At 43.0% G+C, this 26,099-nt stretch overlaps 1 protein-coding gene across 7 annotated transcripts; it reads right to left on the bottom strand.

Moving 5' to 3' along the window:
• Nucleotides 1–364: 364 nt before the first annotated feature.
• jakmip1 (janus kinase and microtubule interacting protein 1) lies at nucleotides 365–25,087 on the bottom strand. Of its 7 annotated transcripts, none has more exons than XM_029847336.1 (25): nucleotides 24,511–25,087; nucleotides 20,109–20,399; nucleotides 19,412–19,744; nucleotides 18,862–19,023; nucleotides 18,092–18,304; nucleotides 17,691–17,804; nucleotides 17,346–17,492; nucleotides 16,901–17,071; nucleotides 16,422–16,481; nucleotides 15,157–15,285; nucleotides 14,941–15,069; nucleotides 14,744–14,827; nucleotides 13,952–14,014; nucleotides 13,702–13,800; nucleotides 12,880–12,981; nucleotides 12,740–12,793; nucleotides 12,594–12,659; nucleotides 12,423–12,491; nucleotides 12,214–12,291; nucleotides 11,156–11,365; nucleotides 10,367–10,432; nucleotides 10,193–10,269; nucleotides 9,585–10,096; nucleotides 8,855–9,048; nucleotides 8,507–8,637 (listed from the first exon to the last, which is right to left on the bottom strand). In XM_029847336.1, exons 2-22 carry the CDS (start codon nucleotides 20,262–20,264, stop codon nucleotides 10,219–10,221), a joined length of 2,556 nt encoding a protein of 851 aa, XP_029703196.1. In that variant the 5' UTR covers nucleotides 20,265–20,399; nucleotides 24,511–25,087; the 3' UTR covers nucleotides 8,507–8,637; nucleotides 8,855–9,048; nucleotides 9,585–10,096; nucleotides 10,193–10,218. The 7 variants fall into 7 exon arrangements, with proteins under 7 accessions (XP_029703194.1, XP_029703192.1, XP_029703193.1 ...); XM_029847335.1 differs by having other exon boundaries at nucleotides 24,626–25,087; XM_029847338.1 differs by lacking the exon at nucleotides 24,511–25,087 and adding an exon at nucleotides 21,463–24,501.
• Nucleotides 25,088–26,099: the final 1,012 nt, after the last annotated feature.

Genomic DNA, 26,099 nt, shown 5'->3' with positions numbered 1-26,099 from the left:
TATATATTAGTTTATTATCAGTCACACCTTGGAAGCATGCTTCAACCATTACTACACAGTTTAGTGGTTTACTCTCCTTGTATTTCACCATCGAAATATAAATCTTAATGTAATCTGTTGACTTGCTGAGGCACATCTTTTCTGCCTCCATCGTTCTACTGAGGAGGCAGCTTCGATTATTATTGAAGGCAGCCTGAGGAGCTCCAAAAGCTGATGAGCATTTCACCTGATTAATTAGCTCCTTTGATAGTGCTTCTGATGTTTCTTCTTTTGCTTTTCTTTTTTTTCTTTCTTCGTGTGTCCGGTGTGTTGAAAGGGTAAGCAAGCAGTAATATGATTCAAGGTGCTTTAGAAACCTCTTTGTATGCACAAGTCAGTTTCACAAATGTCAAGTGAAAACAGACAGGAGACATCAGGGAAATTCTGCCATCTAGTGTCTATTAATGGGAAGTGTTTTTTTAAACTGCAAAGCTTAAGTAGATTCCAAAAAGTAATCAAAGTAAATTAATTGTATTTAATGTCACGCACAGAAAAAAATGCATGACAATCAATATAAACATTTATTGTCTGTACAGACAGAAATAATCCATAGGCAATCAACATCCTCGATCCCTGATAGAAAAATACATTTGCTGCACTACAATCACTCGACATCCACACAGAAGTAGCAAAACAATATATTGTGTTTAAATGATTATTGTACAAAAAAAAATCCAAACATACAACAGTTTAAATGTGACAGCTATCAGGTATGAAAATGTGTGCATGTGGCATATTTCTATAGTATCATCTGCAAAAATACTAGTGATTATCTTTATAATTATCTATTTAAAGATCAATAAAGACTGTGTGCAAATTTAAGAATGCAAATAAAATCTGGATTTTGTGTAAGCCTGCAGATGTGTGTGTTTTTTTTAAAGTCTTTGGAGTGTCACATCTTTAATCATATTTGGCTTCCCACGTAAAAAAAAATAAAAAATCACAGCGGCACAATAAGCGGTTCTCATACAGCAAATGTTCCTTTAGCCAGAACCCACTGAGGCAGATGAAACTTTACGACATCTCGGCGATTCACACAGTGTTTAAAGGGGCAGAAAATTCAGACATTCCTCCATCGTGTTCGGCAACAGATGATTCAAGCACAATATCAGCACCTCGGCTTTTAAAATGCAGGATTCATCCAAGCTTTCCAAAAATCAAAGTCAGTTCAGCAGCCATTTTCGTTTCACTGGCCTTCTCATGTCTTCTGTTCACAAGGTGAATAGAGGAGCGGATAGATCAGGGCAGAACTGTTCACCTTGGCATGCTGACGACCCCTCATCTGCTGAATTTGACAGTTAGCAGAGGGCTGCAGCTCATGGTGATGTAGCTCGGTTGGTATTGATGACATCAAGTGAGTTTCCCAGACTAGACCTGTACTGTCTGCTGAGGTGTGCAGCTACAGATGCCTGGTTGCAGGACAGGCAAAGACGATGCACAGGATACACAAGCGAACACAAGAGCACAATAACATACGGGTTAACAACTAACCATATAGGAATCGGGAGTGTCTGGAAAACTTCACACCACTGTTACCTTTGCTGTAGTCAGGACACAGTGACGCCAGGCTTGTCTGCCCTGTACATAGTGTGGACGCCATCTGACCTGAGACCATTAGAACCAAGAGTTTGGACACTTATGCAGACTGGGGCGCTCAGGTCCAGATCCTCCAGAACACACTGCAGAAATAAATGCAGCATATTTAATGGTGACGTTACCTTGGCTGCAGTGATGGGCAGCTGGTAAACATCATACAGTACCTACCTTGGTGCAGGCAGAGCTCAGGACAGATTTGTAGAAGTCTCTATTGACAAATACCTGCAGGGAGAAGTAGATTTAGATTTAGTTCCAAATTGTTCATTAAACCCTCACTTCCTGAGCTCCGCCTACCCTGTATCCATACACAAATGTGCCGTTACTGCAGCCCAGCTCGTCCAGCGGCGGTCTCTCCCAGGCGATCATGAGGCTGTTCTGGCCCACTGTTTTGATGACTTCCACAGAATGAACCTGAGCTGGAGTTTCTATCATCAGGCACAAAAGTGGAACAAAAACACTTTCCCATGTATAATATTGTGAACACGTGTGTCTTTGAAGCATAAATGTTTCTGTTCTTTTACTTTGTTTCTTTATTGAGTAGAAAGTTGGTAAACGAAATTTTAAATCCAAACTACATCAATAAAACAAGGCTCAGACACCAAAACAGATGCAGTTAGTCACACTAAATCTGCAGCATCATACTTTTACTCTTAAATCTATGTATTACCTGGTTTGGGTCTTATTGTCTTGGGTTTTTCCATAGCTCCAGAGGATTTTCTTTCAGAAGAGTGTGACTTCTCAGGAGTGCAGGTTGCAGCAAATAAAGGTCTCCAGCGCTCGGGTGCAGCACCATAACTTTTATAATGTGTGCCAGAGTAGTGGTTCTCTGTGGCAGCTGTGTCTGAGGCAGTGGTTTCTGGATGAGTGTCAGAAGACTTAGTGGACTCCAAAGTAAGATGGAGCTCTGGAGTTTCAGTATGAAATTCAGGGTTGTTGGTTTTAAACTTATCTGCAGAGCAAAAGGCATCTGCATTATTAAATTTCGGTGATTTGTTAGGTCGACTTGGGGCAGCTGACAGTGTGACAGACTTTGTCTGTGATGCACTGGAAGTGAGGTTCCTCCCCCTTGGTTTGAGATCAGCATGAGCTGAAAAACAGAGATATTTCCTGGGTTCCTCTCCTCTTCCCCTGCTCACTGGAGTCTGGAGTCGTTTCACTGAATGGGAAAAATCTGGAGTGCAGAGCACCCGAGGACTGCTTATTAGAGTCTTCTGCAGTTGCTCGTGTAGGTCTATAATCTTCTCGGGGCTGCTGAGCCTCCTGCTTGGAAGGACACAAGTGCTGGCTGAGGGTCCACCGGGACACTGGGAGGATCTATGTAAACTGTCCGTCTCTGGGGAGGACTTCCCTTCAGTCTCTGGATGATGGAATGTAGAGGTCTTGTGTCCACCGGCTTCCTGGAGTGGTCCATTAACAGAGAGTGAAGGCTGAAATGATGATGAAGTCAAATTTAGGGATAAGACAATATAACACGGACACCAGGATGTTTTAGCTATTTGTACATCATTCACACCAACAGGATAACTTAGCCTTTGGTTTCAGGTTTTGTTAGGTTTGTGTTATGTTTAGGTTGCTTTGTTGCCCTCCTCTTTGTGTGTTCCCCTCCTCTCACCTAGATCCAATGGTCTCCACCTCATTTCCTCTGTGTTTATGTCTTAATCTTTCATCTGTACCTGATTATCTTGTTTAAATTTCGGGCCGACATTCGTTTATGAACTTTTGTTAAAATAAAATGAGAAATGTTGGTCTTTGTGGTGGATGTCCACTGGAAGCTCTCTTGGTTCGACCTTGACACAAGTGCAGTTACCTCTTCTTACTTTCCAAAAATTACAATTAAAAACATTTAGGCTTGAATAGACACATGATTGTTGTGCTCACCTCTGTGGTGCCCAAATCCTCATTCAGTCCCAGAGCAACAGGTGGCAGTGTTGCCTGGATACCGCCATGCTCTTCCAATGGAATAACAGGTTGATTTACGCTGGCATTTTGGTTTGGCATTGCTGAAGGTTTTGATCCAATATCATGTGTGAGATTTTTGGTGTGATTCAGGAACTCCGATACAGCTTCATTGCCGCAGTCCTGGCTCTTTTGATCTGACGTGAATGTGCTGGAGTACTCCTGCAGGACATCGTCACGGAGCAGCCCCTCAGCCTGCTGTGTGAGTGTGAAGTCCACACAGCCATGTCTGTGCATGGCCTTCATCATTTGAGCCAACAAGTTGTTCCTCTGCTGGCACTTCATCACCAGGCACGACAGCTTGGCCTATGTTTGGATTTAAAAAACACATCTTAGATAATTGCGAATGACAGTTACTATTCTATTTATTATTAAGTCCTCACCTTCAGTGGAGCCATATCCAAATCCATCTGGTTCCTCATTTTCAGGAGTGCCTCATACTGCATGCAAGAAAATGTTGTCATACAGAAGGAGCTGACCCGAAGCCGCAGGCGAAAGGATACTCACTTTGGCCTTGATGGTGCCGTATTGTGTTTTGAGTGAGACGTAGAGAGGGTTCGGATCATCCTTGCTCCCCTGTGCTTGTTTCAGATTTATATATTCCAAGTTTAGTTCCTCCAGAGCAACTGTCTGCAAAGGTAAATGGCAAAGGTGTTGTATTACTGCTGACTGTCACCTTCCACCACCTCCACCAGGGATTCCCTCAGTCAATAGGCAGATTGATTATGACAGAAAGAAAACAAGACACCTTTGTTGGCGATGTAAGCCAGCAGGTGTGGTGCACGTTAACTTTGTGTCATTTCACCTTAGCTTTGAGTTCAGCTCTAAGGGTGTTGTATTGCTCTTGGATGTTTGTCTTTAGTGACAGAGCTTCCTTCTTCTCCCTGAGCAGGGTCCTCATCTTGCTGTGCAACTCTGTCACCTGAGGCAGAGAAAACACAGGATTTTATCGAACCCAGGAAGAAATTTAAATGGGAAAACTACAAAAATCAATTGAGTTGATATAATTATGATGCATACACTTTTTAAACTAAGACCCCCCTAAAAAGGTAAAGGGGCCAAGTGGTGTTGTATGAGAAAGGTGGAGTAGAGGATTATGGTCTAGTATTCATGATATTGTTATGAAGAATTAAAACAGAACTATTAATTAATTACCTGTTTCATTAATATCTCGTTCTCCTTTCTGTTGTTTTCCATCCTACTGACGACCTCCTCCAGCCTCCTGACCTCGTCGGATGCTCGGGCTGCTTTCGTCTCTGCTTCCTCTCTCTTGGTTTCTGAATGACACAGGTCCCTCTGCAGCCTCTGGCTCTATGGATCCCACAAAAAGATCAGTCCCAAGATTCATCCTGTTCAATAAATTCCAAACTGTGTAACTGTCACACGTTATTGAGCTGTGTAAACTCACATCTGAATAGCTTGAATCCAGTTTATCTTTTGACCGCTTTAGTTCCAATTCCAGAGCTTCTCTCTCCCCCAATAGATCGATCTGCTCCTGTTTTTTTTTTAAATTACAATCCCTTCGTGAACATACATAATAATCAAGTTTAATGTCATTAATAGATAGACTCAATACCTGTATGCTGGTTCCACTGTGTCTATTTGCTTGACAGGACTGTGCACTTGGTTCGAAGCTCTGTGGATTCAGATTCAGCTGCTGTCTCCTCCCTTCAGTTGGTGTTTGGCTGGTTTGAGCACCTTTTTGTCCACTTCTTTCCTCTCTTTGTCCCTGGAGCAACTGTACCTGATTATCTTCCTGTTTTAAACGACTGATTGCAAGTTCAGCTCTTTCCTTCTCTTCCCTCAACGTGCTAACTAATTTCATTAACTTGACATGCTCTTCTTCTGAAGCGTAATGCGATTTTTCCTCATCTCTCTGTTCCTTCAGACACTTCAGGGTGTTAGTTAGTTCATCCTTCTCTTGTCTCAAAGAGAACACTGCCTGATTTAATTGGTCCCATTCTGTCTTGGAACTCTGTATTAGGCACATAATTTGATCACTCTCTTCTTTTCTACAGGAGAGGGACTCTAACAGGTTCTCTTTTTCCATTTTCAGATCAAATACAACCTTAATTAGCTGCTCCTTTTCCTCTGTCGCGCCACCGGTAGACCTTATATGCTGGTCCCTCTCATTTTTCAGACCCCAGACAGTCCTGGTAAGCTGCTCTCTCTCTTGTTTTAGACCATCCAGAAATTTAGAGATCCTATCTTTCTCTTCTTTAAGTCCCCAAACTGTCCGAGTTAGCTGCTGTTTCACTTCTGTCTGGGTCTGGATAGACAGAGCTACTTCTTTATGCTGGTCTCTGAGAGAATTGATGCTGTTGGACAGCTCCTCTTTTTCCATCTGAAGACTGTGGGTCAAAGTCGTCAGTAAATTAACACTGGGACTGTTCTGTTGTGGCTTGAAGTCATTTTCCTGGTGATACACAGGCGGTGAAGCTGCAGCTGAAGTATGTGGCTGTTGCTTTGACATCATTTCAGCAGCTTCTTTTCTGCTACTCCACTGAAAACATTCTGAAACTGTGGAAGTGCTTCCACTTTCTGGTTGAGATCCCCAAGGTTCTTGAAAAATCTGTTCCCCCTCTGCTACCTTTTGCTGAAGCTCCATGATAATATTGAGATCATCCTCAGTCTTTTTTGTGAGTTCAGTTACCAGACAGCCTTGTTCCTGATTCTCTTGCTCTAACCTGACTATATCCACCTCTAGCGTGCTAATACGCCCCTCCAGCTCCGTTTTCTCTACGTTGATCTCTTCTTCCCTGACCTTAATGTGTGTCAAAAGCTCCTGGATACGGTTCGCCAAGGCTCTGTTCTCCTGATTCAGAGCGTATACCAGACCATCCTGTGTGAGGGAAATGTTTTTCTAAATAGTGGTAAAGTTGTCTGGGATAGTACATTATGCATATTATCTATATCATTTTAGTTTTACAAAACATTCAAGCGTGCTACATATTCTGTGAAATACCTTTAATGCTCTCTGCTCCAGGTCCACCTCCTCATCTTCTGGCTCCTCCCTGAGAGATTCAGGAGTATTTTCTTTCTCCATCATATACAGCTGCTTGTACTTGACAGCCTTTTGTGCGCTCTCACGTTGTCCTTGAGTTTCTTCATGATCCTCCATTAACCCCATGTCCCTGTAGGCTTCCCACAGGGCATCTGACTCCTCACTTGAGTATTCCTTTAAGTTCATATTCCTTTTAAAGCACCATGAGCTCATTTTAAATTCATCTAGAATCTCTGTAGTCACTGAAAGAGGCTGTAGGCTGGGATTGGTCTTGGAGGAGAGACAGCCAGGGCTTAGAAGGTCGTTCTTCAGTGGAGATGCTGATTTGGCAGATGGGTGATCCGCCTTCGTGGTTTTTGTGCTCTCTGCTGAGGCCTGCTGGTGAGATGGTGGAACTGCACTGTCAAGAAGCTCCTTCGCTGAAGTGACCTGGACATGGGAAATAGTAGAGTCACTAAGCTAAGTTTTATTTAGGCTGCCATGTAACGCCAAAAAAGACCTTAAAATACAACTACTACATTTTAGATCTCAACTTTCAGGGTAACTATTACAAATACTATGGCAAGTTTATGATATATATGTGTCATGTTCCCTTTCCGCTGCTCCTCAGTGCCCTGGAGACAATCTTGATTGAAAGAAATGTTATATATGTAAATAAAGTTAAACTGAATTGAACTGATCATAAATCAACTGCACAGAACTGAATTAAACAGAAATATAAAACACAAAACGGAGATACATAACATTCCTCACTTCTCTTGAGCAGTACTCTGAGGAATGTCTTCTGGCACAGGTATCTGGAGGTCTGCTGGTCCCAGGGTGGTGAGTTTGATCATCTACATCCCTGAGTATCTTCTCAAGTCTGTGGTTCTCCTCTCTCAGCTCTTTAGACTCTTCAATCAAAGAGCTTTCAGACAGCTTCAGGTGGGTCACCTGTGCCTTCAACTCCTTCACTTGGCAGCTCAAGTGCTGGTTGTTCTCCTGAGCCTCCTGCAGTTGCTCCATCAGTCCCCTCTGCACCGTTACACTGTGATCCTCCCTCTCCAGGAGCACCCTGAGATCCTCCTGCAGACTCAGGATGAATCCTTGCAGCCTGGCTTCATTTGAATCCTTCTCTCTGTCAGAGGCTCTTTCAGGTTGTACCTCATCTCCTGTCATTACATCGTTGCCCTCCCGGCCTTCACTCTTGGTTCCCACACTCAGCTGTTGTTGCTTCCTGCAATCCTCTTTTCTCTCCTCTTCTCCCTCACCCTCACCTCTTGTAGAAGGGAGCCTCTCTTGAGCTTCCCACCGTGCTGATATTGTATTTGCAGTGATTCGGACTGCGCTGATTGCAGCTGTACCCGTGGCTGCACTCACAGTCATGTCCAGTAGCTGCTTTTCTAAAGCAAAGATGCGCCTCTGTAGACTCTGCTCTCTGTCCAAGGCCTGGTTAAGCCTCTGCTGCAGTTGGGTTTTGAGGGTCTGAAAGTACTGAGACTGAGAAGTCATCTCGTCCTCTTTGGCCTTCAACTGCCCTTCACAACGCTGCAGTCGTTCCCTCCAAACCTGCTCAACTTGCCCTTTCTCCTCTGTCTGAGCAGGGAGACAAAGTCAAAAGAGAATATTAGAAAAGGAAGCTGGAGAACAAAATTCTGAATAGTCCAAATCAACCCTAAAAACTTTCAGTTTCTTTTAAATCACTAAGTTTCTAATTTGGTTCAGACAAATATGACAATATTAAAATGATAAGAATGCAGCGTTACTTAAAAGTATATACTGTTGCTATGTATTGAACATATAAATTGCACCTCGTATACTTACTAAGATATTTTTTGTTTAAGGATAGATTCTTAGACGTAAGGATACTAATGCTGGGCGACTTTAGTTTACCTACAAGACAACACAGCTGTTTTGTGGTAAGACACTTACCATCATCCTGCTCTTCTCAGAGCTCGTGGAGTCTCTGGTCCAGCCTCTAGGAGTGCTGCATGGAGGTGGGAGTCAGAGGCAACCGTAGCAGCGGAGTCTTCCCTGGTCCTTCCACCTCTCTGATCCTAACACTACAAGACAACAGACAAACCCATATTCTATTCTTCAATCGAACTTCTTCCCTCCAAATGAAAATCCATTTCAGTTTCGAGGTCCAAATGGAATAAGACAAGCGTGCAGGGCAGTCAGCGGACATGTGACATGTGATATCGCCTAGGCCAAAAGTGAGCATATGGCAGCAGGTGTGTGTTTGTGTCACTGGATTCCCCTCTTCCATTGGTCAATCACCTGTTGGTAGCTTTCAAAGGAACAGCTGAAATGTTATTCAGCCCCAGCACCTTCACTCTGTTACTACAAGAATCCAGGTCCGAGTCCAGGTTAGCGTCTGTTACAGAGGTAACAGAACTGCTTCCATTAGCCATCCTGCTCAATGAGGACACGCGCCTCTGCACTGGCTGTTGCAGACACAAGGTGAGTTTTACCTGAAACCGAGGTCAATTACACTGTCAGACTTTCATATAAAACATCACATGTTATATAAAAACACATGAAAATACCTTTGTGATAATGATGGGCACACAAAACAACAGTAGCCTCATCTATTATTCACCATGTCAACAGCTTGGTAGCAAGCATGTCCGGCACCTCACTCTCAGGTTACGCCACCTCACTATTCTGTGTCCTCTCACACCTTTTAAAACTCTTTACACAATGCTAAAAACTGAAAAACCTGTCCTAATGATGTTGAAAAATAATTTAAAAAAAAATGAGAAACCTGTAACTGTTAAGGGTATAAAAACATTTAAACAGATTTTTAAAGCTCAACCTCATAAGTAAAGAAGCAATCATTTTGTACTAATGTGTAACTAAATGGCTGTAATAAGCAATGTATAACTATTGCACCATGGACTGAATGTTTTTAAAAAAAATCTGGTTTCTGTAAAACACAAAAACTTTTCCTGACTCATAATTAGAAATCTGAAAAGGTACATTCTTACAGGAAAGGTTAAAGCACAACCTGGCTTTTTGTACCGCTGCTTGACGTTTCTTGATGACATCAGCAAACTTTCAGCGAGTCCAGCACCAGTTCTGTGAACTCCGGTGTACAGGCATTCCCTTGTAGGTGACAGACGTTGTTAAAATCCATGTCCATCCGGCCGTCCACTTGTTCATTCCTCCACTCAGCTCTGTATTGTATCTCATCTCCTCCCTTACTGGTTTCATCGTCCACTTCTCTCATTCATAAATCCTCTGATTCAGAGTTTTAGTTAAGTAAATCCAAGTTTTCCTCTCACAGAGGAGTTCAATTCTCCGGTTCCCCCTCCAGGAACCACTAAACTAAAGGTTACTGAACAATCTCACGTATATCGGGTTATCTATTAAGTCTTCTTTTTTTTAAAAGTTTGCATTCCAAGTAAGGATCTTCTGCAAAAGTGCACACCAAAAAAGGCCATAGTGTTTTCATAAGCAATCTATGAATGTGTAAAAAAGGATGTTTCATCTTCGCTGGCCTCCACAGCACCATAACACCTGAGAAAAGTAAACATTTTAAAATGTCTTATTCTTATTATTGCTGTAATTAAAACTTTGTCCATCACTTTAATGACAAACATTCAAAGGTTTTACCTGATGTGGGTCTGTGATCACTTGAATTAAGGCCAAAGAATAAATGCTAAAGAGAAAAACAGAAAGAGGAACAAAAACTAAAGAAGCATAAAAAGAGAGAGAAAATTGTGTTAATGCCAAAACAGAATCATTGCAATATGACAAATTCCCATTATTTTCAAAATTGATGTGTACCTTTTCCTCAATGTCTTTTATTTGTCTCCTTTGCAAGTCAATCCTGTCCTCCAGCTCTCTAATTCTCTGCATGCAAATAAAGACGCGCACAGATGAGCCAAATTTGTTCAGACAGCTATCCAGACCTAATATAGAGACTTGCGAAGCAACTAACATTAATTGTAAATTATTAATGCTCAAAATACTCAGTCTTGTTCCCATAAACATTCTGTTTCCATGGCAATTCTGTTCACCAAGAGCTACCATGGAAACTAAACAGCAATTATGCAAAATGTGGAGGATATTTATGCTGACGAAACTAAACTATTTGGGTTTTAATTTAAAAAAGCACTAAGTAAACCAGAGGAATCAAGTGGAGAAAAAATACACATTCATTACACTTTCAAGATTCCTTCGCTATAATTAAATATGGAAGATTTTCCATAACATTTATGGTTGTTCAACAGAATTCATGCATCATTGCAAGTAATGGGCAAGTTATTAAAATCTGTAAAGAATGTTTTGCAGCTGATTGAAAAAATGCTACTAATAATACAATAGAGATGACGCTGAAGGTGAAATGGATGAACAGTTAATGTATGGGGGAAATAATAGTGAGGGCTGTAAGTATAGGGAAACATACACGCACATCTTTTCCACATACGTATGCACTTACAGAGATACAGCTGGCACACACAGGGATACTGCATCTTTTTCATATCACCAAAAGTCTGGTGGATTTTAACACAGAGGCCAGGGGTCATATCGACAGACGCAGGACTCAGTCACCTGACTTGGTTCAAGCCTTACCTGCTGGGCCTGCTGTAAGAGCTCCATTCGCTCCTGTAAGATCTGACTGTCAAACTGCCTGCTCTGCCGGAGAATCTGACGCCGCAGCTTGTCCACAGCTAGCCTCAGCTCCTCCCTCTGCCTGTCTGTCAGTGATTCGGCCACCGCCTGGCATGCCGGCTGCTCCTGCTGCAGAGCGCTATACAGCGTGGCTTCCAGTTCCTCGATCCTCTGCACAGCCATCCACAAACACACACATACACACGGAGGCACACAGAGACACCATCACACGCAGACATGCAGATGCACATGCAAAAAAACGCAGGCATGCACAATTACGCACAAACAGATACACAAAAACACACACAAACAAACATACACTAATGTGACTATGGCAGATATGAGAAACATTGTTCCACTACATACTGTGGGGCATTTAGGCTTGATCTTCACATGGTAACTTGATTATATCACCAACACTACCCAAAATTCTTATTTCAAGGATACATTTTAAATAATGTTACCATGAAAACACCAAGCTTCTTCCAGCACAGTAGAAAGTGGGACCATAAACACAAACTGAAATCAATACCAGTCAAATTACATTGTTAGGATTGAATGGAGACTGAACTAACTGATAACTTTGGGTAAATAGAATGTTTACACATCATTCATGCCAATACATAATATATTTACTCCTCAATTCAACCTCATCCGTCTTCACCTCCACTAAGTAAGTGAAGACCATACGCCGTATGAATATTAGATGCTTTCCTACAAAATGTAGAGAAACAGTGAATGACCGTCTCCAAGTAAAAGATGCAGTATCCCAACAAAATGTGATATATTTTACCTTCATGAAGCATGTTTTTAGTCACGGGTAAATGGGATTTCAAATGTCCGTGTGTCATGTTGGAATGACAAAGGTGCATTCCTCAACCATTGTGCCTCGTGCACAACCTCATTTAATGTTACAATTCAAATACCTTTTAAAGTTACAAATCACAAACCATGTTTTGTTTAGAATATTTTCCAAACTCTGTAAATTGGAGCTGATAAGACCAGTGAAGGCCTCATACCATGTAGGCCTGATCCAAAGCTTGCTTCCTGTAGTCCAGCTCTTCCTCAAGGAATCCCTTTTGCTTGCTGAACAGCTCCTGCATCAATATACAGAAATTTATGATGTAGACTAACAACAACAAAATGACGGGGTAAAGCACATTTGTATTTTTCTTTTTTTTTTAAAAAAGCACAGGGCTAAATACAACATCAAAGATGTCAAGATTACCTTGTCATTTTCCAGGTCAATCATCTTCTGTGTGAGTGCAGCCTCAGTGCTGTCTATCTGCTTTAACCACTGCATTTGGATAAAAAAGTAAAAATGCAAAGTTCAAATCGGTGTTATCACACAAACTGACCGCTATGTGTCAGTAAAGCCATCACATCAAATCGCTATCACCTTTTCACACAATGAAATTACTGTCCCTGCCTGGATCACCGCAACCTGCTCCTCATTTCTGAGATTCTGGATGAAACACAGCAGGTCTGAGGTAAATTGGCACTACTCAAGAATTCATTTCAATTTGCATGTGGGTGTAACGTTACCCCATTATCTCCCAGTATATCCAGTTTCTTCATCAGCTCAGGAATGATTACATCCTGTAAAAGTCAGACTTCGCTTTGAGGATGCAATCTGCTGGCATAAATGATGGTGTTTGGGTGTGAAGTACTGTGGGTGTTATTACCTTGACTCCCTCCTCATGGCAGTAGCTCTGCAGCGCGCTGCTGCTGTTCTCAGGGAATGCAGACATGTGCAGATTGAGGGCAGGAGATCTGCGCTCCCTTTCCTACAGAAAGTATATACAGTGGCATCTAAACATACACAATCCCATTCGCAAGTCATGTAACGGACGTAAGTGAGTGGTGTTGCACTGAGACACAATGTCAATGGTATGGCGAGGGAGGGAAGGATTTACTTACACGCACTGAAAACATGGTCAGGGTCTGCCAAAATGAGGGAGGTGCAAACCGATAGACTTCGACGGGAAAGTAAAACAAACACATAGGGCTGCACAACATGCTGAAACTCAAAAATTAAAATGTTAACTGTCAAAATTTTGACTACAGCTAGATTGACATGAACTGCCTGTTTACTTTAACTGTTTTGGTAAAGCCATATTACAAGATTAAGATAAAAATTATTGTTAAAACGACTTTCACAAAATAAGGTTGTAAATCCTGATTTAATACCACATAGATGTGTAGTAAACTTAAATGTAAACAAAACCTAGAACAAATAAGTAAATGAGACAAGGTGGGATTGGAAGATGAACTTAAAACATTTTATTGTAAAAAATTATAATGATCTCACACAACATTCTTATGTTACAAAAAAAAATGTGCAAGTTCAGACGAGGGTGTATGGACACAGCTGCCATGCAAAACACAGATGCGTTCAGAGGAAGGGAACAGGATGCATGTATGAGTCAATGAATGTAGGTCATCTCTTTGGAACTGAGATTGTTGTCGTGGTTTGCTGACGGCTTGACGTTGGGGTAGTCTCTTACTTCTAGCTCCAGTATCCTGAATTCCAGCAGCTCGTTTTGATCTCGAGCATCCTGAACCTCAGCCTGCAGGCGAGACTCGGCCTGCTGGAAGGCGCACATCTGCATACACACAGATCTTTGTTCATTCATCTTTCAGACGCTTGCACCCCATACCAAAAGTACTCTTTTGTACATCACGTACTGTATTTGCAACTTCTGAATAACTGAATAGTGAGGGCTGGTTGAATAAGTGTTGTGTCATGCAATGCACCTTCTCGTGGAGTTCCTGGTTGGTTCTAAGCAGAAACTGCTTCTCCTCCACCCACTTGGAATCCTGTCACAATAATCAGAAACAAAATTAACATCAGCAATGACACAGCAACAGGAAAGAGCCCTGAAAACAGGCATTGAGCAAAGGTCTAAGAAAAAGATAGTCATACACTGACATTTGAAAATGACACATAAACACGCACCATAGAATGCCAGTAATAGTTTATTGATCGTGAGAAATAAAGAACACAGCTGTAAAGGTGGGCAAACAAAAGATACATGGTTCAGAGTGACAGGAGCAAGAAAGGAATACAACAGGAACCACAAAAACAGCAAAATATTGCACCAGTGGATCATGCAGTTTGTAGAAAACATGCAATGACAAAGGAAAATAAGAAAGGATGTGAAATACTGAGATCTTTTGACCAAATAATCCACCACAAAGCCACCAAAGCTTCTACATCGCACAAGCTCGACTTCGATTAAACTGATTAACAATCTCTCTTCTTATGAAGCTACCACTGACACGATCAGTCTCTTCAAAAGTGAGCCACCGAGTTGTGCGGACCCTCAGCCAGGAGTACCAGGAGCAGGAAAGACAAGCAGGTGAGGAAGAGCATGCAGTAGGCACAGAGCTGTGACTTCACACATGCAGCAGGCGTCATCACAGGATTCTGCGGAAGACCTGGTCAGCACAGCGCCAGCCCAGGAGCAGGACGGCCAGACACACATGCAGGAGGGCCAGTGACAGCAGAACCAGGGAGCTCCTGTCACCATCCCGTGTCTTTGTTACCTGCCCCCTCTCAGCCAAAGCCTTCTCCAGGTCGGCGATCTTCGCCTGGCAGCTGTTGAGCTCCATCTGCAGCTGCTCACGTGTCTAGGACAGCAAAGATCGGCCATCAGGTTACAGTGCACCATGTGTATATTTCTGATGTCCAGTAGTATGTTTCCAAGGCTGGAAAGAGGGACCAGTGTTAGAACATTACAAACCCTGGCCTCCCGCTCAGCATCCAGAGAACCCCCTGTTTGTTCTTGGAGAAGGGCATAGGCCCGCTGCAGGGCCTGGTACTCTCTGGTCAACTGGCGGAAACGAAGTTCTGATTCTTCACGTGACACGTTCTATAACAACAGTATTCAAAGACATAAAAGATGTTTTAGCTATGAAAACAATTAATGTCATCAATTATCAAAATAGATTTTTCTGACCTCTTCTAAATCCTCCTCAGGCGTTGCGGGTGTACGGTCAGTGAGGTCCGTGTTAAAGGAAGTCAGGGAGGACGTCTCGGAGTCGATGGATTCCTCGTCAAATCCAAAATATGTCTCCACAACATGCCTCTGCAGAGAGGATGTAATAAGAGGAATCTACACTGTTACAGGTCCAGTCCAGGAATATAACCGCAACACGCACCTGACGTGTTTTCATGAGTGAGCATGTTTCTGTTGATTTCTTTTGTTTGTGCTTCACTACCTTGGCAGTGCTCCTGCTACCTGCAAGCTTTGCTCCAATTTTTGGTCTGCAACCGGAGCTTCAACTGAGAACCCTCCTCCTCTGAGCTACAATCACTCTGGTGCTACTGTTAATGTTATTTAAGTTGTTCTGATTGACTTACCATCGTGTTTATAAGTCATCTCCTGGCAACCAGAGAAGTAGAGGCAGACCAGAGCACAAAGGCAAATGAATGCAGAAAAGTAAAGGATAAGGAGGAAGTACTCGGACATGTTGTTATGAGAATAACAACATAAATTCTAAAATCTAAAGATCCTTGAAAAATATGTAGAAGCCAAGCTAGGGAGTTCCAGTTTTAATAATGCGCAGGTAGCACTGCTTTCACGTTTGCCTCCAAATAAAATAGAAAATCAAGCAGCAAAAAGAACTGTGTATGGAAAACAAAGTGCAATTTTCTATTTTTGTCTGCAAGCTAAATTATCCAGTGCCTTTGAATTCTCAAAAAAAGAAAACAAAATTTCCAGGCAAAGGTCCAGTTGTGAAGCCAGTGCGTCCAATCCTGCATCCCCCTCGCCAAGGTGACAGACTGATTCCAACAGGAGAAGGAAGAAAATATCTAACACACATCAACAAAAACTCCTCCTCCTAGCAACATCAAACACCTCAGCACGAGTCCCAGTGGGCTTCATATGAAGCACACACTAACACACATGCTGGCTATTGTTCTCTACTGAAGTAAAACATGCGGGAGTCGAACTCAATAGTTAATGTGCACTAAATATACAATAAAAATAAAGAAGAAAGATTCCAAGAAAGATTGGGTTTGGTTGAGACAACAACTGAGCTCATCGGTTCAGCGTTATTTTCCCAGCTGTGACGAATACTGACATTATGGTCTCCTGGGTTCAATTAAACACAAACATACACACATGTACACTCATCTGAAAGTGTTAATTTAACCGCTGATAGATTAGTTGCTTGGTTACACAGTTTTGGAACTTTTACCTCCTTCTCAGAAACTTACTTTAGACATTTTGAGAGGTTTCCTCCTGGTCTTTTTACACATCACCAATCGATCACGTTCCTAAAGGCAAACACGCAGCAGATTGTCAGTTTTTCTAGTTTCTTCCTGGAAAGATTAGGCTTAAAGCAAGAAAAATATTTTGTACCGTTTCTGAAACTTTTGATGTGAAAGCAGAAGGTACAAAAAAGAAAAACGCAGAGGAAAAGAGGCATGTAGAGGCAAGCTTTAGGGAGGTAAGAACGGTGACATGGAAAATGAAATGGGACAAAAAGAACAAGGCACTATAAAGTAATTATTTAGGAAAAATCTAGATTAAACTGTAACAAAACCCTTGATGAAAATTACTGATTTAAGGGGATTGAGATAGCAGCGACTGTTGGGGAAAAAAATTCAACTATGTTTTAAAACAGAGACAATACAAAGAGCCTGATTACTTTTAGAACCCATTTGACCCTGGTGATATGAGTGAAAAGGCGAACCTGCGTGAGCTCATCAATGATGCCACGTTGCTCAGAAACCTGCAACTTGAGGAACTCCACTTCATGTTCCTCGTGGACATGACTCAGGTCTGTCAAGGAGCTTGGACGCTTTAACTGGGACTGACTGGAGGGCTGCTGCGCAGGAGGCCGAGAACAGGAGGATTTTTCCTTCTATAAGAAGGAAATACACAAACAAAGAGCAATGGTAGATGCAAGCCTAGGTCTAACAAAGACCAAAATATCACATGAATGGAAAGTTTTAGTATTTCTGTGCGTTGCAAAGAGCAAGGTCCACATCCATCCCTTCATGTAGCCCTGCACCCCACTGCTTCTTCTGCTTCTACATCGTGAAAGTGCTCTCAACCTTTATGTTCTATTTGTGTCCCTTTTTTTAATTAAATGATTTTCAACCAAAGGAAAAAACACGGCGTAAGCAGTCTCTCACCATCTCAGCATTTTCACGGCTCAGGTTCTTCAGTTTCTCCTCCATTCTTTGTAAAGTTTGCAGGAGGTCATCATTCTTCTTCGACAGCCGCTTGTTCTTCTCAAATATGGGCTTCATCTGGCTCTCTGCCTCTCTCACCCGCTTCAGCTGGACAAAGAAAGGAAACAGTGAGAGGAAGTATGGTCATATAAATCCCTGTCTTATTGAGGAGCAGCATTTCCGTATTCCAGCAGAAGTAAAAACGAGGCCAAATAGTTCTAAAATGAATGCTAATTGCAGTGCAACCAAATGTGTATGCATCTCTGTGATGGTTGTCTGTATGTAAAAATTGCCATGGCTCCTCACAAGTTCATTTCTCTCATCTGCCAGCAGTGCGTTTCTGTCCTCCAGTTTCCTGATGATTGAGTGGAGCTCTGCTATCTTTAGCTGGAACCTCCTCATGTCTCGTTCCTCCGTCTCCTGAGGAGCAGAGGGGACAGGAGAAGAGAAGGAAAGCAAAATCTAAATAAAAAAAAAGGGAGCATGCAGGCAGGGAGCAGATAGTTGATTTGGATGGGAAGGAGGCAGTGAATGGAGGGAGGATAAGAGGCCATGTTGCACAATAAACGCAAAATCATTTCCAATTTGACTTGGGAAAAAACAATATTGTCCATATGTTTTACTGTAAATATATAAGAATTTCATGTTTTCATTACATGTTTTTATACATGTATAATTGAATACACGTGATCATTTGAATGTTGTACCTGGTTGCTGTGCAGGTCTGGGCTGTCTCCAAATCCAGGCATTACCTCCCTCTTGGGGCTGCCATGGTTGTGTCTTTCAGCCTCTCGAACGTGACCCAGCTGCTCATCCAGGGCTTCTTTTTGTAGCTGGAGCTTTTGAGCAAAGCCCGCCTGCAGCCCAAGCTCTTTCTCCAGAGCACACACCACCCGGTCCTTCGCTTTCAACTCATCCATCTACAAGAACGTTGCATAGGAAAAAAGTGGTGGGTAGTGGAACAAGTGAGTCAGGGAGAGGTTTCGTTGAAATGTCACTTCAGATCTGCCTGAATATGACTATAAATAATAATACAATAAATAGCAACAATATAAACACAGAGCCCTCTCAGCTTTTTGAATTGCCCAGCCATGAATATGTGTTCGTATATAAACTAAGAGAAGTTCTTTTTTGGAAAAAAGTTCAATGTTACTTTGTCTTACTCATGCTGTGTACAGCTTTGTTCTGACTGTTCTCATGCCAGCGGATGGAAAAGGGCAATAAATGTCTAATAAATTTAGTGTTTAGCTAATTGATTCAACTTTGTTCTTGGATTTATACATCCGAGAAATGGTCCAACTTATACTTCCTTTAGTACCTTCCATCAATCAGCAATACCCTTTTAGATCCTTTAAGCCCCCTTTACAGGCCTAAATAAGAAAACTTTAGCACTGTATGTGATTGTGTTCATGACACACATGTTTAGTTTTAGATAAAACACAGAGTATTTTGTTAGGGCTGCGTTCTTTAGTCTCACCAGTCGGCGGATGTCTTTCTCACAGTCCCGCTTAATGCGATGCACCTCATCGTGGTGCTGTTGGTAGGCTGTACGTAGATCAGCTGCTTTGGCTTTATCAGCTTGTTGAGCATTTATAAGAGCTTCTTCAGCTTGCTTTCTCGCTATCTTTTGCTCATGGATCTAAAGGAGGACACGTATGTGTATATTTACACACAAGACCATGCGAGACATACAAGATCAAAAATGGCAGAGAAAGTGATATTGATTAATTCACAAATGTGATGCAGCATTAAACCTCTGCATTCATAGGCACCGTTTGTCTGGAAGGCCTTTTATGGAACAATAGCTTGGCAACAGACCTTTCCGGCACACTTCCTGTTTTTCAGCAGCAAATTTACTAGAAGTTTTTTTCACACACCTACATCAACATTCTGAACTGTCTAGCACACAGCCAAGAGCTTCACACTACGAAGGCCTCTGCTTTCATCTGATAAACTATGAAGGTATAGCTAAACACCATACAGTATGTATGATAGAGATACCATAGGAACATGTAGCTAGGACCCACCTCCTGCTGCAGCTTCAGCCTCTCCCCATCAAAAGCCTTCTTGGCCTCCTCCCGAGCCTCTCCAAGAAGAGCAGTTTTGAGTTTGTCGGCCGCTCCGTCTCTCAGCGCGTTTACAAGGCCCTGGAGTCTTTGCACCTCGGCGTCACGGATTTTGATCGTTCTGGCTAACTCCACCTCGTGCTGCCGCGCCAGGCCCTCACGGACAGCCGCTATCTCACGTAGCTTTTCCTCGTGGAGTTTGGCTCGCAGGTCAGTGAGGGCTACGGCGTGTTTGTGCTGCTCAAGCTCCCGAGCCTGCCTCTGCTCCTGGAGCCGCTCGCGGAGCTTACATACCTGGATGGTCAGTCAGTCGTGAGCATATCGCACAATTTGCAACAAGCAGAAAAGTCATATTGCTCAGGAGATTCTTATCTGCAATTACACTTTTTGTGGGTGGCTTTTGAGATTATTCATGTTCCTTAGCTAAATAACTCACATAAGGTTCACACTTGTACCAGTAGGGCATGTACACGTGCATACACTCTTTAACCTTTGACCTTTAGCACAGATAGATGATGCAAAGCTCATGAATTTTAATTATATTGTTTAAGGATAATTTTGCTGTCCAAAAACATGAATATGGAATACTCTAGAGAGTAATTGTGTACTCTCTGGGTAATTTTGGAATTATTTGGGTATGCCTGTTCCTCCCCCTCACCTTTCCCCGCTCCTGCTGCAGCTCTGTCTGGGCGTCCATCAGCTTGGTCTTCAGCTCCTCATTGGTTGCCTGGGCTGAGTCAGTCATCACATCGGGTTTCTCCGGCTTCCTTCCCTTCCGCAAGGGTGGGGCCGCAGGGGGTGTGCCAGATGACATAGCACTCCGGCCGTCCAAATAGAACGGGTCCAGAGTGGTAAGTGGCACTAAAAGGAGGAGAGCTAACTTCTGCTCCTCCTCTCAGTGGGCATCACCATCGGGACAGTGCCAAACCTACCTCATGCTCGGACATTTCTGAAAGTGAGAGAAACACAAACAGAGCCACTTTGAAAACCTGTACACATCGGGATGGGGAAGACAGTTAATAACGCATCCTCTTCAACACATAGAAAACTTGGCATTGTTCTGTTCTGCTCCTGGATGCTTCTGTGCAGCACTTTTGCTACACTAGCCTCTGCCTGCCCCACATATCGACAATAATTTGTGGATGTATTTCCATTTTCTCCATTGGTGCAATACAATCCCAGTCTCGTGTCTTGACAGTTTAAACAAAAGGATTAGCTAAAGAGCTCACATTTCTGACAATAGCAGTGATATCAAAGAAGCCAACACGGTGCTCATCTAGTCTGAGGTTCACAAAATGTGATTGCCATTTTAGTGCCATCTTGTAATAATTTGTCATACATTTTATCAAACAACTAATTCATCTAATTTAAATTCTAATGTACAACGAAAAAGGGTGTCATTAATATTGATCGTGAAAAAGCAGGCTGCATTTGTTTTAGATCTAGATTAGAGTTGTGCGCTAGCTGTGCACCTTCACCCTCCAATCTCTTCCAGGAAATGAACTGTAACCAAATATCTTTATAATCTTTCAGGTAACTATTAACTTAAAAATGCAACAGTGGCAGAGCTTAAGTGTTAATGTGTGCACCTCCATAGCTTTGTACACACTCACATAACCAAGCAGTCGTACGATATACAGTACACAGATGGCAGTATGCGTTACCATGGCAACCGTTTCTCTCAAAGCTTCTCACTCTCTGCTGAACAGTTATGTTATGAAATCTATCGTAAAATGAGCTACATTAAGAGCACGCACATCCTCGCTCACGTGACTTCCTTAGCCGCTCTGATCTGAGCCACAGTGGATGAAGAGACAGAGATGCAGTGAAGCTGGAGGGCAGAGAAGTGTGCTCGTGTCTTTACACAACACATACAGAGACACGTTGTTAGGCAGCAGTGATGGGAGAGAGGAATCAAATAAAGGATGGAGGGGGGATTAAAAGAAGAGAGCACAAGAGACAGAATGACAGGGGCGAAGCAAGGACAGGGTTAGAAGCAGAGCTAAACAAACCTTTAAACTTTAATGCGCTTCGCTTTGAATATTTTCCGACCACTCTCGTCCCACCTCCCCCACGTGCAGGCATGGTGATGCTACCAAGCAGAAGTAATCAGTGCCCTCGCTCTCATTCACAGAGGGGAAAAAAGCGACAGGGTGAGAGAGATCATTCATACGCAGAAGGCACAGACCTAGGCACACACTCTCTGAGCCCTGACCAGAACAACCAGAGATAGACGTTGATTACATCTATTCATCCTGTCACATAAAGCCAATAACAGACATGTATCTATATACAAGCCAGCATTCTATCCTGTTGTTCACTTCATTTGCTGGTGCTAATGATTCGACTGTGCCTGTCTTTCTCACTCTGTCTTGTTATTATTTTCCACATATATTTTATTAAACACAGTTTAGAGAGTTTTATTTGCATCTGAAAGAATTTATCCTTGAGTATTTGAACCACAACGTGAGAAAACACAAGTATGCCATCAATCCAGTTTCCCACAAAGCCTTCTGGAGCCATATGTTCCCAGACTCGGCAGCCAGATCTTAACGCTGTGACTTAATAGAGGAAACTGGAACATTTTTATAAGGGGCACCAGGAAGCTGCCACCACCTTGAAAGTTGACAAAAGCAAACAAAAAGCAACACTGCAACTTAAATTTTATAAGGTAAATATTCCATCATATCAGTAGTGCGCTAACAACCGTCGCAGTGAGCTTAGCTTGAGCAAAGACCAGAGCTGATTCACATGATGAGGACTGCAACTAAGCACAGCGGTTTCATTGTATAACAAAGTACCTGGTTACTGCTGAGTGATGGTGAAACCCTGATCCCTGCTAAGGAAGCTTAACAGCGTGTGAGAAAACACACAAACATAAGCATTTTAACCAACACACGTGCTCACCAAAACCAAAAATAAATGTGAAAGCTACCAAATGCATCAAATTAGTTCATTAATAGTCAGTGTTGTTGAAGCAGTCAGTGCTTCTCTGCATAGGTCCAATGGTTTTTACACCATGAGAGAGGGACTTCCATAAAGACAAGACAAACATACTCTCTTGCCCTCTCTTCCACACACAGCACTGAACATTAACCACACTTCAATGAGCCATGGAACTGCAATAAAACCATAAAACTAAGCACGAAAGACCAATTCAAACCACCCGCTCGCATGTTTGGTAAGCGAGGGTGCAGACTGCACTGACAGACTGTTTACATTACGTTACAATACCTCAGACTCCATACAGACACAGCAGGTCACAGTGGTGCTGCACATGCACACGTGGGTGTTACTGTTGCCTTTGTAGAGGCTAAACATTAACTTCTTTTCATTTTTTACCAGGAATAAACAAAAGTGTGACACTGAAGCATATGACCTAAAAACAATGATGCCAAAAAGTGACTATACGAGCTACTGACCCCAATGACTAGTCAACCCAAACAGACGTTCAAATAGTCTCTCTGCCTGTGTCTCACACACACACAAACACACGCACACACACACACACACACACACACACACACACACACACACTCAGTCATGGAATTGCTGCTCTTACCTTACCAGTAATTGCATTCGTCGCTGGAAGTATTTAGAGTTCAGACATGTGCATGTGTTGTACACTACAGAGCATTTTCATGAGTGAACGTCAGCAGTAATCACTCTCTCCCCCCACAAAGGCAGAACAGTGTAATCAGTACTGTTATTAATGTTTTCTCTCTTTCGAATTGAAAATGGGAGGTTTCTATTTGTTTTCTTTTGTACGCCCCACAGATTCTTACTCAGACCAGAATATGAATAAATAATTGGAATGAAAGGTGCCCCCCAACTGTACAACTGTGTAAATTATTTATATAGAGCGAGACTAAGGTATTAGACACATAAGCCAGCATGCATGGTAGGAAGCAACAAGGATAATGCTGATAACAGGACTGTGTAGTCATAGAATGCTGAGAAAAGCTGTGGTCTTGATTGAGGGTTGAAAAAGAAGTGCTGAAATTCAGCATTCAGTGATGTGTTGCAACAACCTGCAGCATCTCTGCAATGTTTTACTCCCTTCAATCAATCATTTTTGTACATTTTTTGTGTTCAGGTAAAGAAATTGTTAGAATAGCTGCTATTTTAGTTCCTAGAGTGAATGTGGGTGAAGGTGTGCTGCTTTTTAGATTTATTTTATATTTTAAATAAGGTAAACATTAAAAATATAGTCTAATAATATACTTACTGGATTACTCCGAATGAGCCATAATTTGCTGTTGGCCATAGTTGTTAAGAAGCTAAAACTCCAGAAACTTTCTATCTGCATGAGGTTGAGCAGATAAAGGCTTTTAATGGTGGGGGAACTGCTCCTTTAAGTGGCCTAGTAAAAAAAATGCAATCAACACTGCACACAGATCTTTGACTCTGTAACTATTTCACAGTTTGATCAAATACAAGTGATGGGCAACACATGTTGAGTGTCCACTCGGGTCGACCTACAAGCCTCCGGGGCGGTTTACTACAGCAGCAGAGCTGTCATGACAGACCTCCCCACCGGCAAACAGCAGGATGAGCAGTGGCTGCACGCCAATGTCTGATAAGGGGACACCGGTGGGGTGTATGCTAGGATCTCTTAATGCTCTCATGAGCACTCAGATGGGAGATTACAGGGTAGAGTGCTGCTGTAAAGAGCCGTTTTGCACCACTGACAGACTGTCCAGTTCAGTCCAACCACACCCCACGGCGACATGCACGGAGCTGCTGCAGCATCCTGGAGCCGTGGTCCCATGTCCTTCCACCGCCCCGCCTTATCAAATCTCTTTATCTGTTCATATCAATCTATGTCATGCAGCATTTACACCAAAATACAGACATCCGGGTTCCGTCTTTCGCACCCAAACGTCGGCAATGGGATTGTGTGATCGCTCGAGTCCGATAATTATACTTCTACATTATAAGCCGCTCAGAGTCAGTCTGCCAGGGTAACGATTCCGGGTAACGATGCAGCCAAGATCCACATTCCTGCCTGGGTCGATACGAGGAAATGTCAGAGTCTGTGTTCTGCAGGGAGAACTCACCGTCTCGTATCAGGTCGGTGACAACACGGAGCACCGTCGTCGCTTAAAGCTTGACACCCGCGGCTGGAGAGTCTCCAAACGCCGGGCCAGAAGTTGCCTGTCCGTCAGAACTTACCTGGAAATGGAGCGCGCTGGCGTCGAAACGTGGCTGTCAAATCTGCTTCACATCCAGGAAGGGAGGATGGTCTTCGGTGCGGCGGAGAGCAGCAGGAACTCACCTCCGGCTCAACGGCAAAGGCATCCAGCTCGGGAGGACCGGGCGTTTCACACGGTTCCAACAACCGACCACAAATCAGGAAAAAAAAGTCCAATTCTACCGGCGATATCTTCTGCAACAGCCCGGATCCAGCGTCTGCTCCTCTCGCGCCTCACGTTGACGTTCTGCCCCCACGCCCACACGCGCACGTGCGCGCGCATACACACTCCTCGCTGTGAGAGTCGACGTCATCCGCTCCTATACATCGGCGTGGCGAAAACTGCATAGAAATAAATAAATAAGCCTGTGTCGGCGAGAAAAAGCGGGGCGGGGAGCGGAGGAGGGGAGAGTGGGGATGCCTGGCGGGCGTCGCCGGTAGCGTGAAACAAGCGCGACACCTGACTGCGTGTTCAAGGATGACACCGCGCGCTGGAAACGCGTGAACACGCCGCCATCGAGGAGGGGGGACGCGTACGTACGTCAGAACGTAGAGAGCAGTCGCTGCACAAATTAACGATGAATTTACGTTCCTGTTTGGAAGTGTGCTCTACCCTCTAACGGTTCAGAGGGTTTTGCTCCGAGATGACTAATTCAAATCGATACCGGGATTGACGTTTGCGGGAGATGTTTTTGCAACTATCACAACAGCCCGAATAAAATGGGATAGTTTTTTTTTCTTATCATTGCTATTATCAAGCCCATTGAAAGCTTAATCATTCAGAAAGCTGCATCCACACAAGGCAATATTACTCAACAGATCGCAGAAGTGGGTGAAATAACGTGAAATATATAAAAGTGGTGTGAGTCTGACCCAGTTTCTGGATGCATTACTTATGCACAGCTGCCTGTCTGTGCTGCTCCACGCTGCTCCAGCCTGTCTGCAATTAGTAAGCAGGAGCACATCGGAGCTTCCGGTGGCTGCAGCATATGCAGCACATTGCTGCAGGGCAGCAGGCCATGGGAAGTGCAAGAGAGCACATACACATCTATATCATGCCCTCCTTGAGGAGTTTATCCAATCATCTGTAATTCAGAACTCCGTGGTGTTTTTCCTGTGGGCCCTGAAACATCCTAAATAATGATGTGGTTGGGTTCCTGGTAAGGACAATAACCGTTAAATGATAATCAGCTTGTGGTTGGAGGCAGAGATTGATTAGCTGGAGGAAGGATGTGTGCCTGTTTGGTCTTGGTTAATGACAGTTAATGTGTTTGTAATATAGGTTTTTTTGTACCAACTCAAAAAAGCAAGAACCTGTTATTTCTATATTGTTTGCTCTTTCTCAGGTTCTAGAATTTTTATTTTTAAGATGTGATTTTTCTTTATAAAACAAGATAATTCTAATTAAGCCTCTAAATCTATGATGCACTATTGAGAAAGAGAGTCAACCACTGG

The sequence above is a fragment of the Takifugu rubripes genome, chromosome 14 (assembly GCF_901000725.2).
Source record: "Takifugu rubripes chromosome 14, fTakRub1.2, whole genome shotgun sequence".
Taxonomy (NCBI): Eukaryota; Metazoa; Chordata; class Actinopteri; order Tetraodontiformes; family Tetraodontidae; genus Takifugu; species Takifugu rubripes.
Note: the sequence above shows the minus strand (reverse complement) of the source record. Positions and strands in the feature narration are given on the sequence as shown.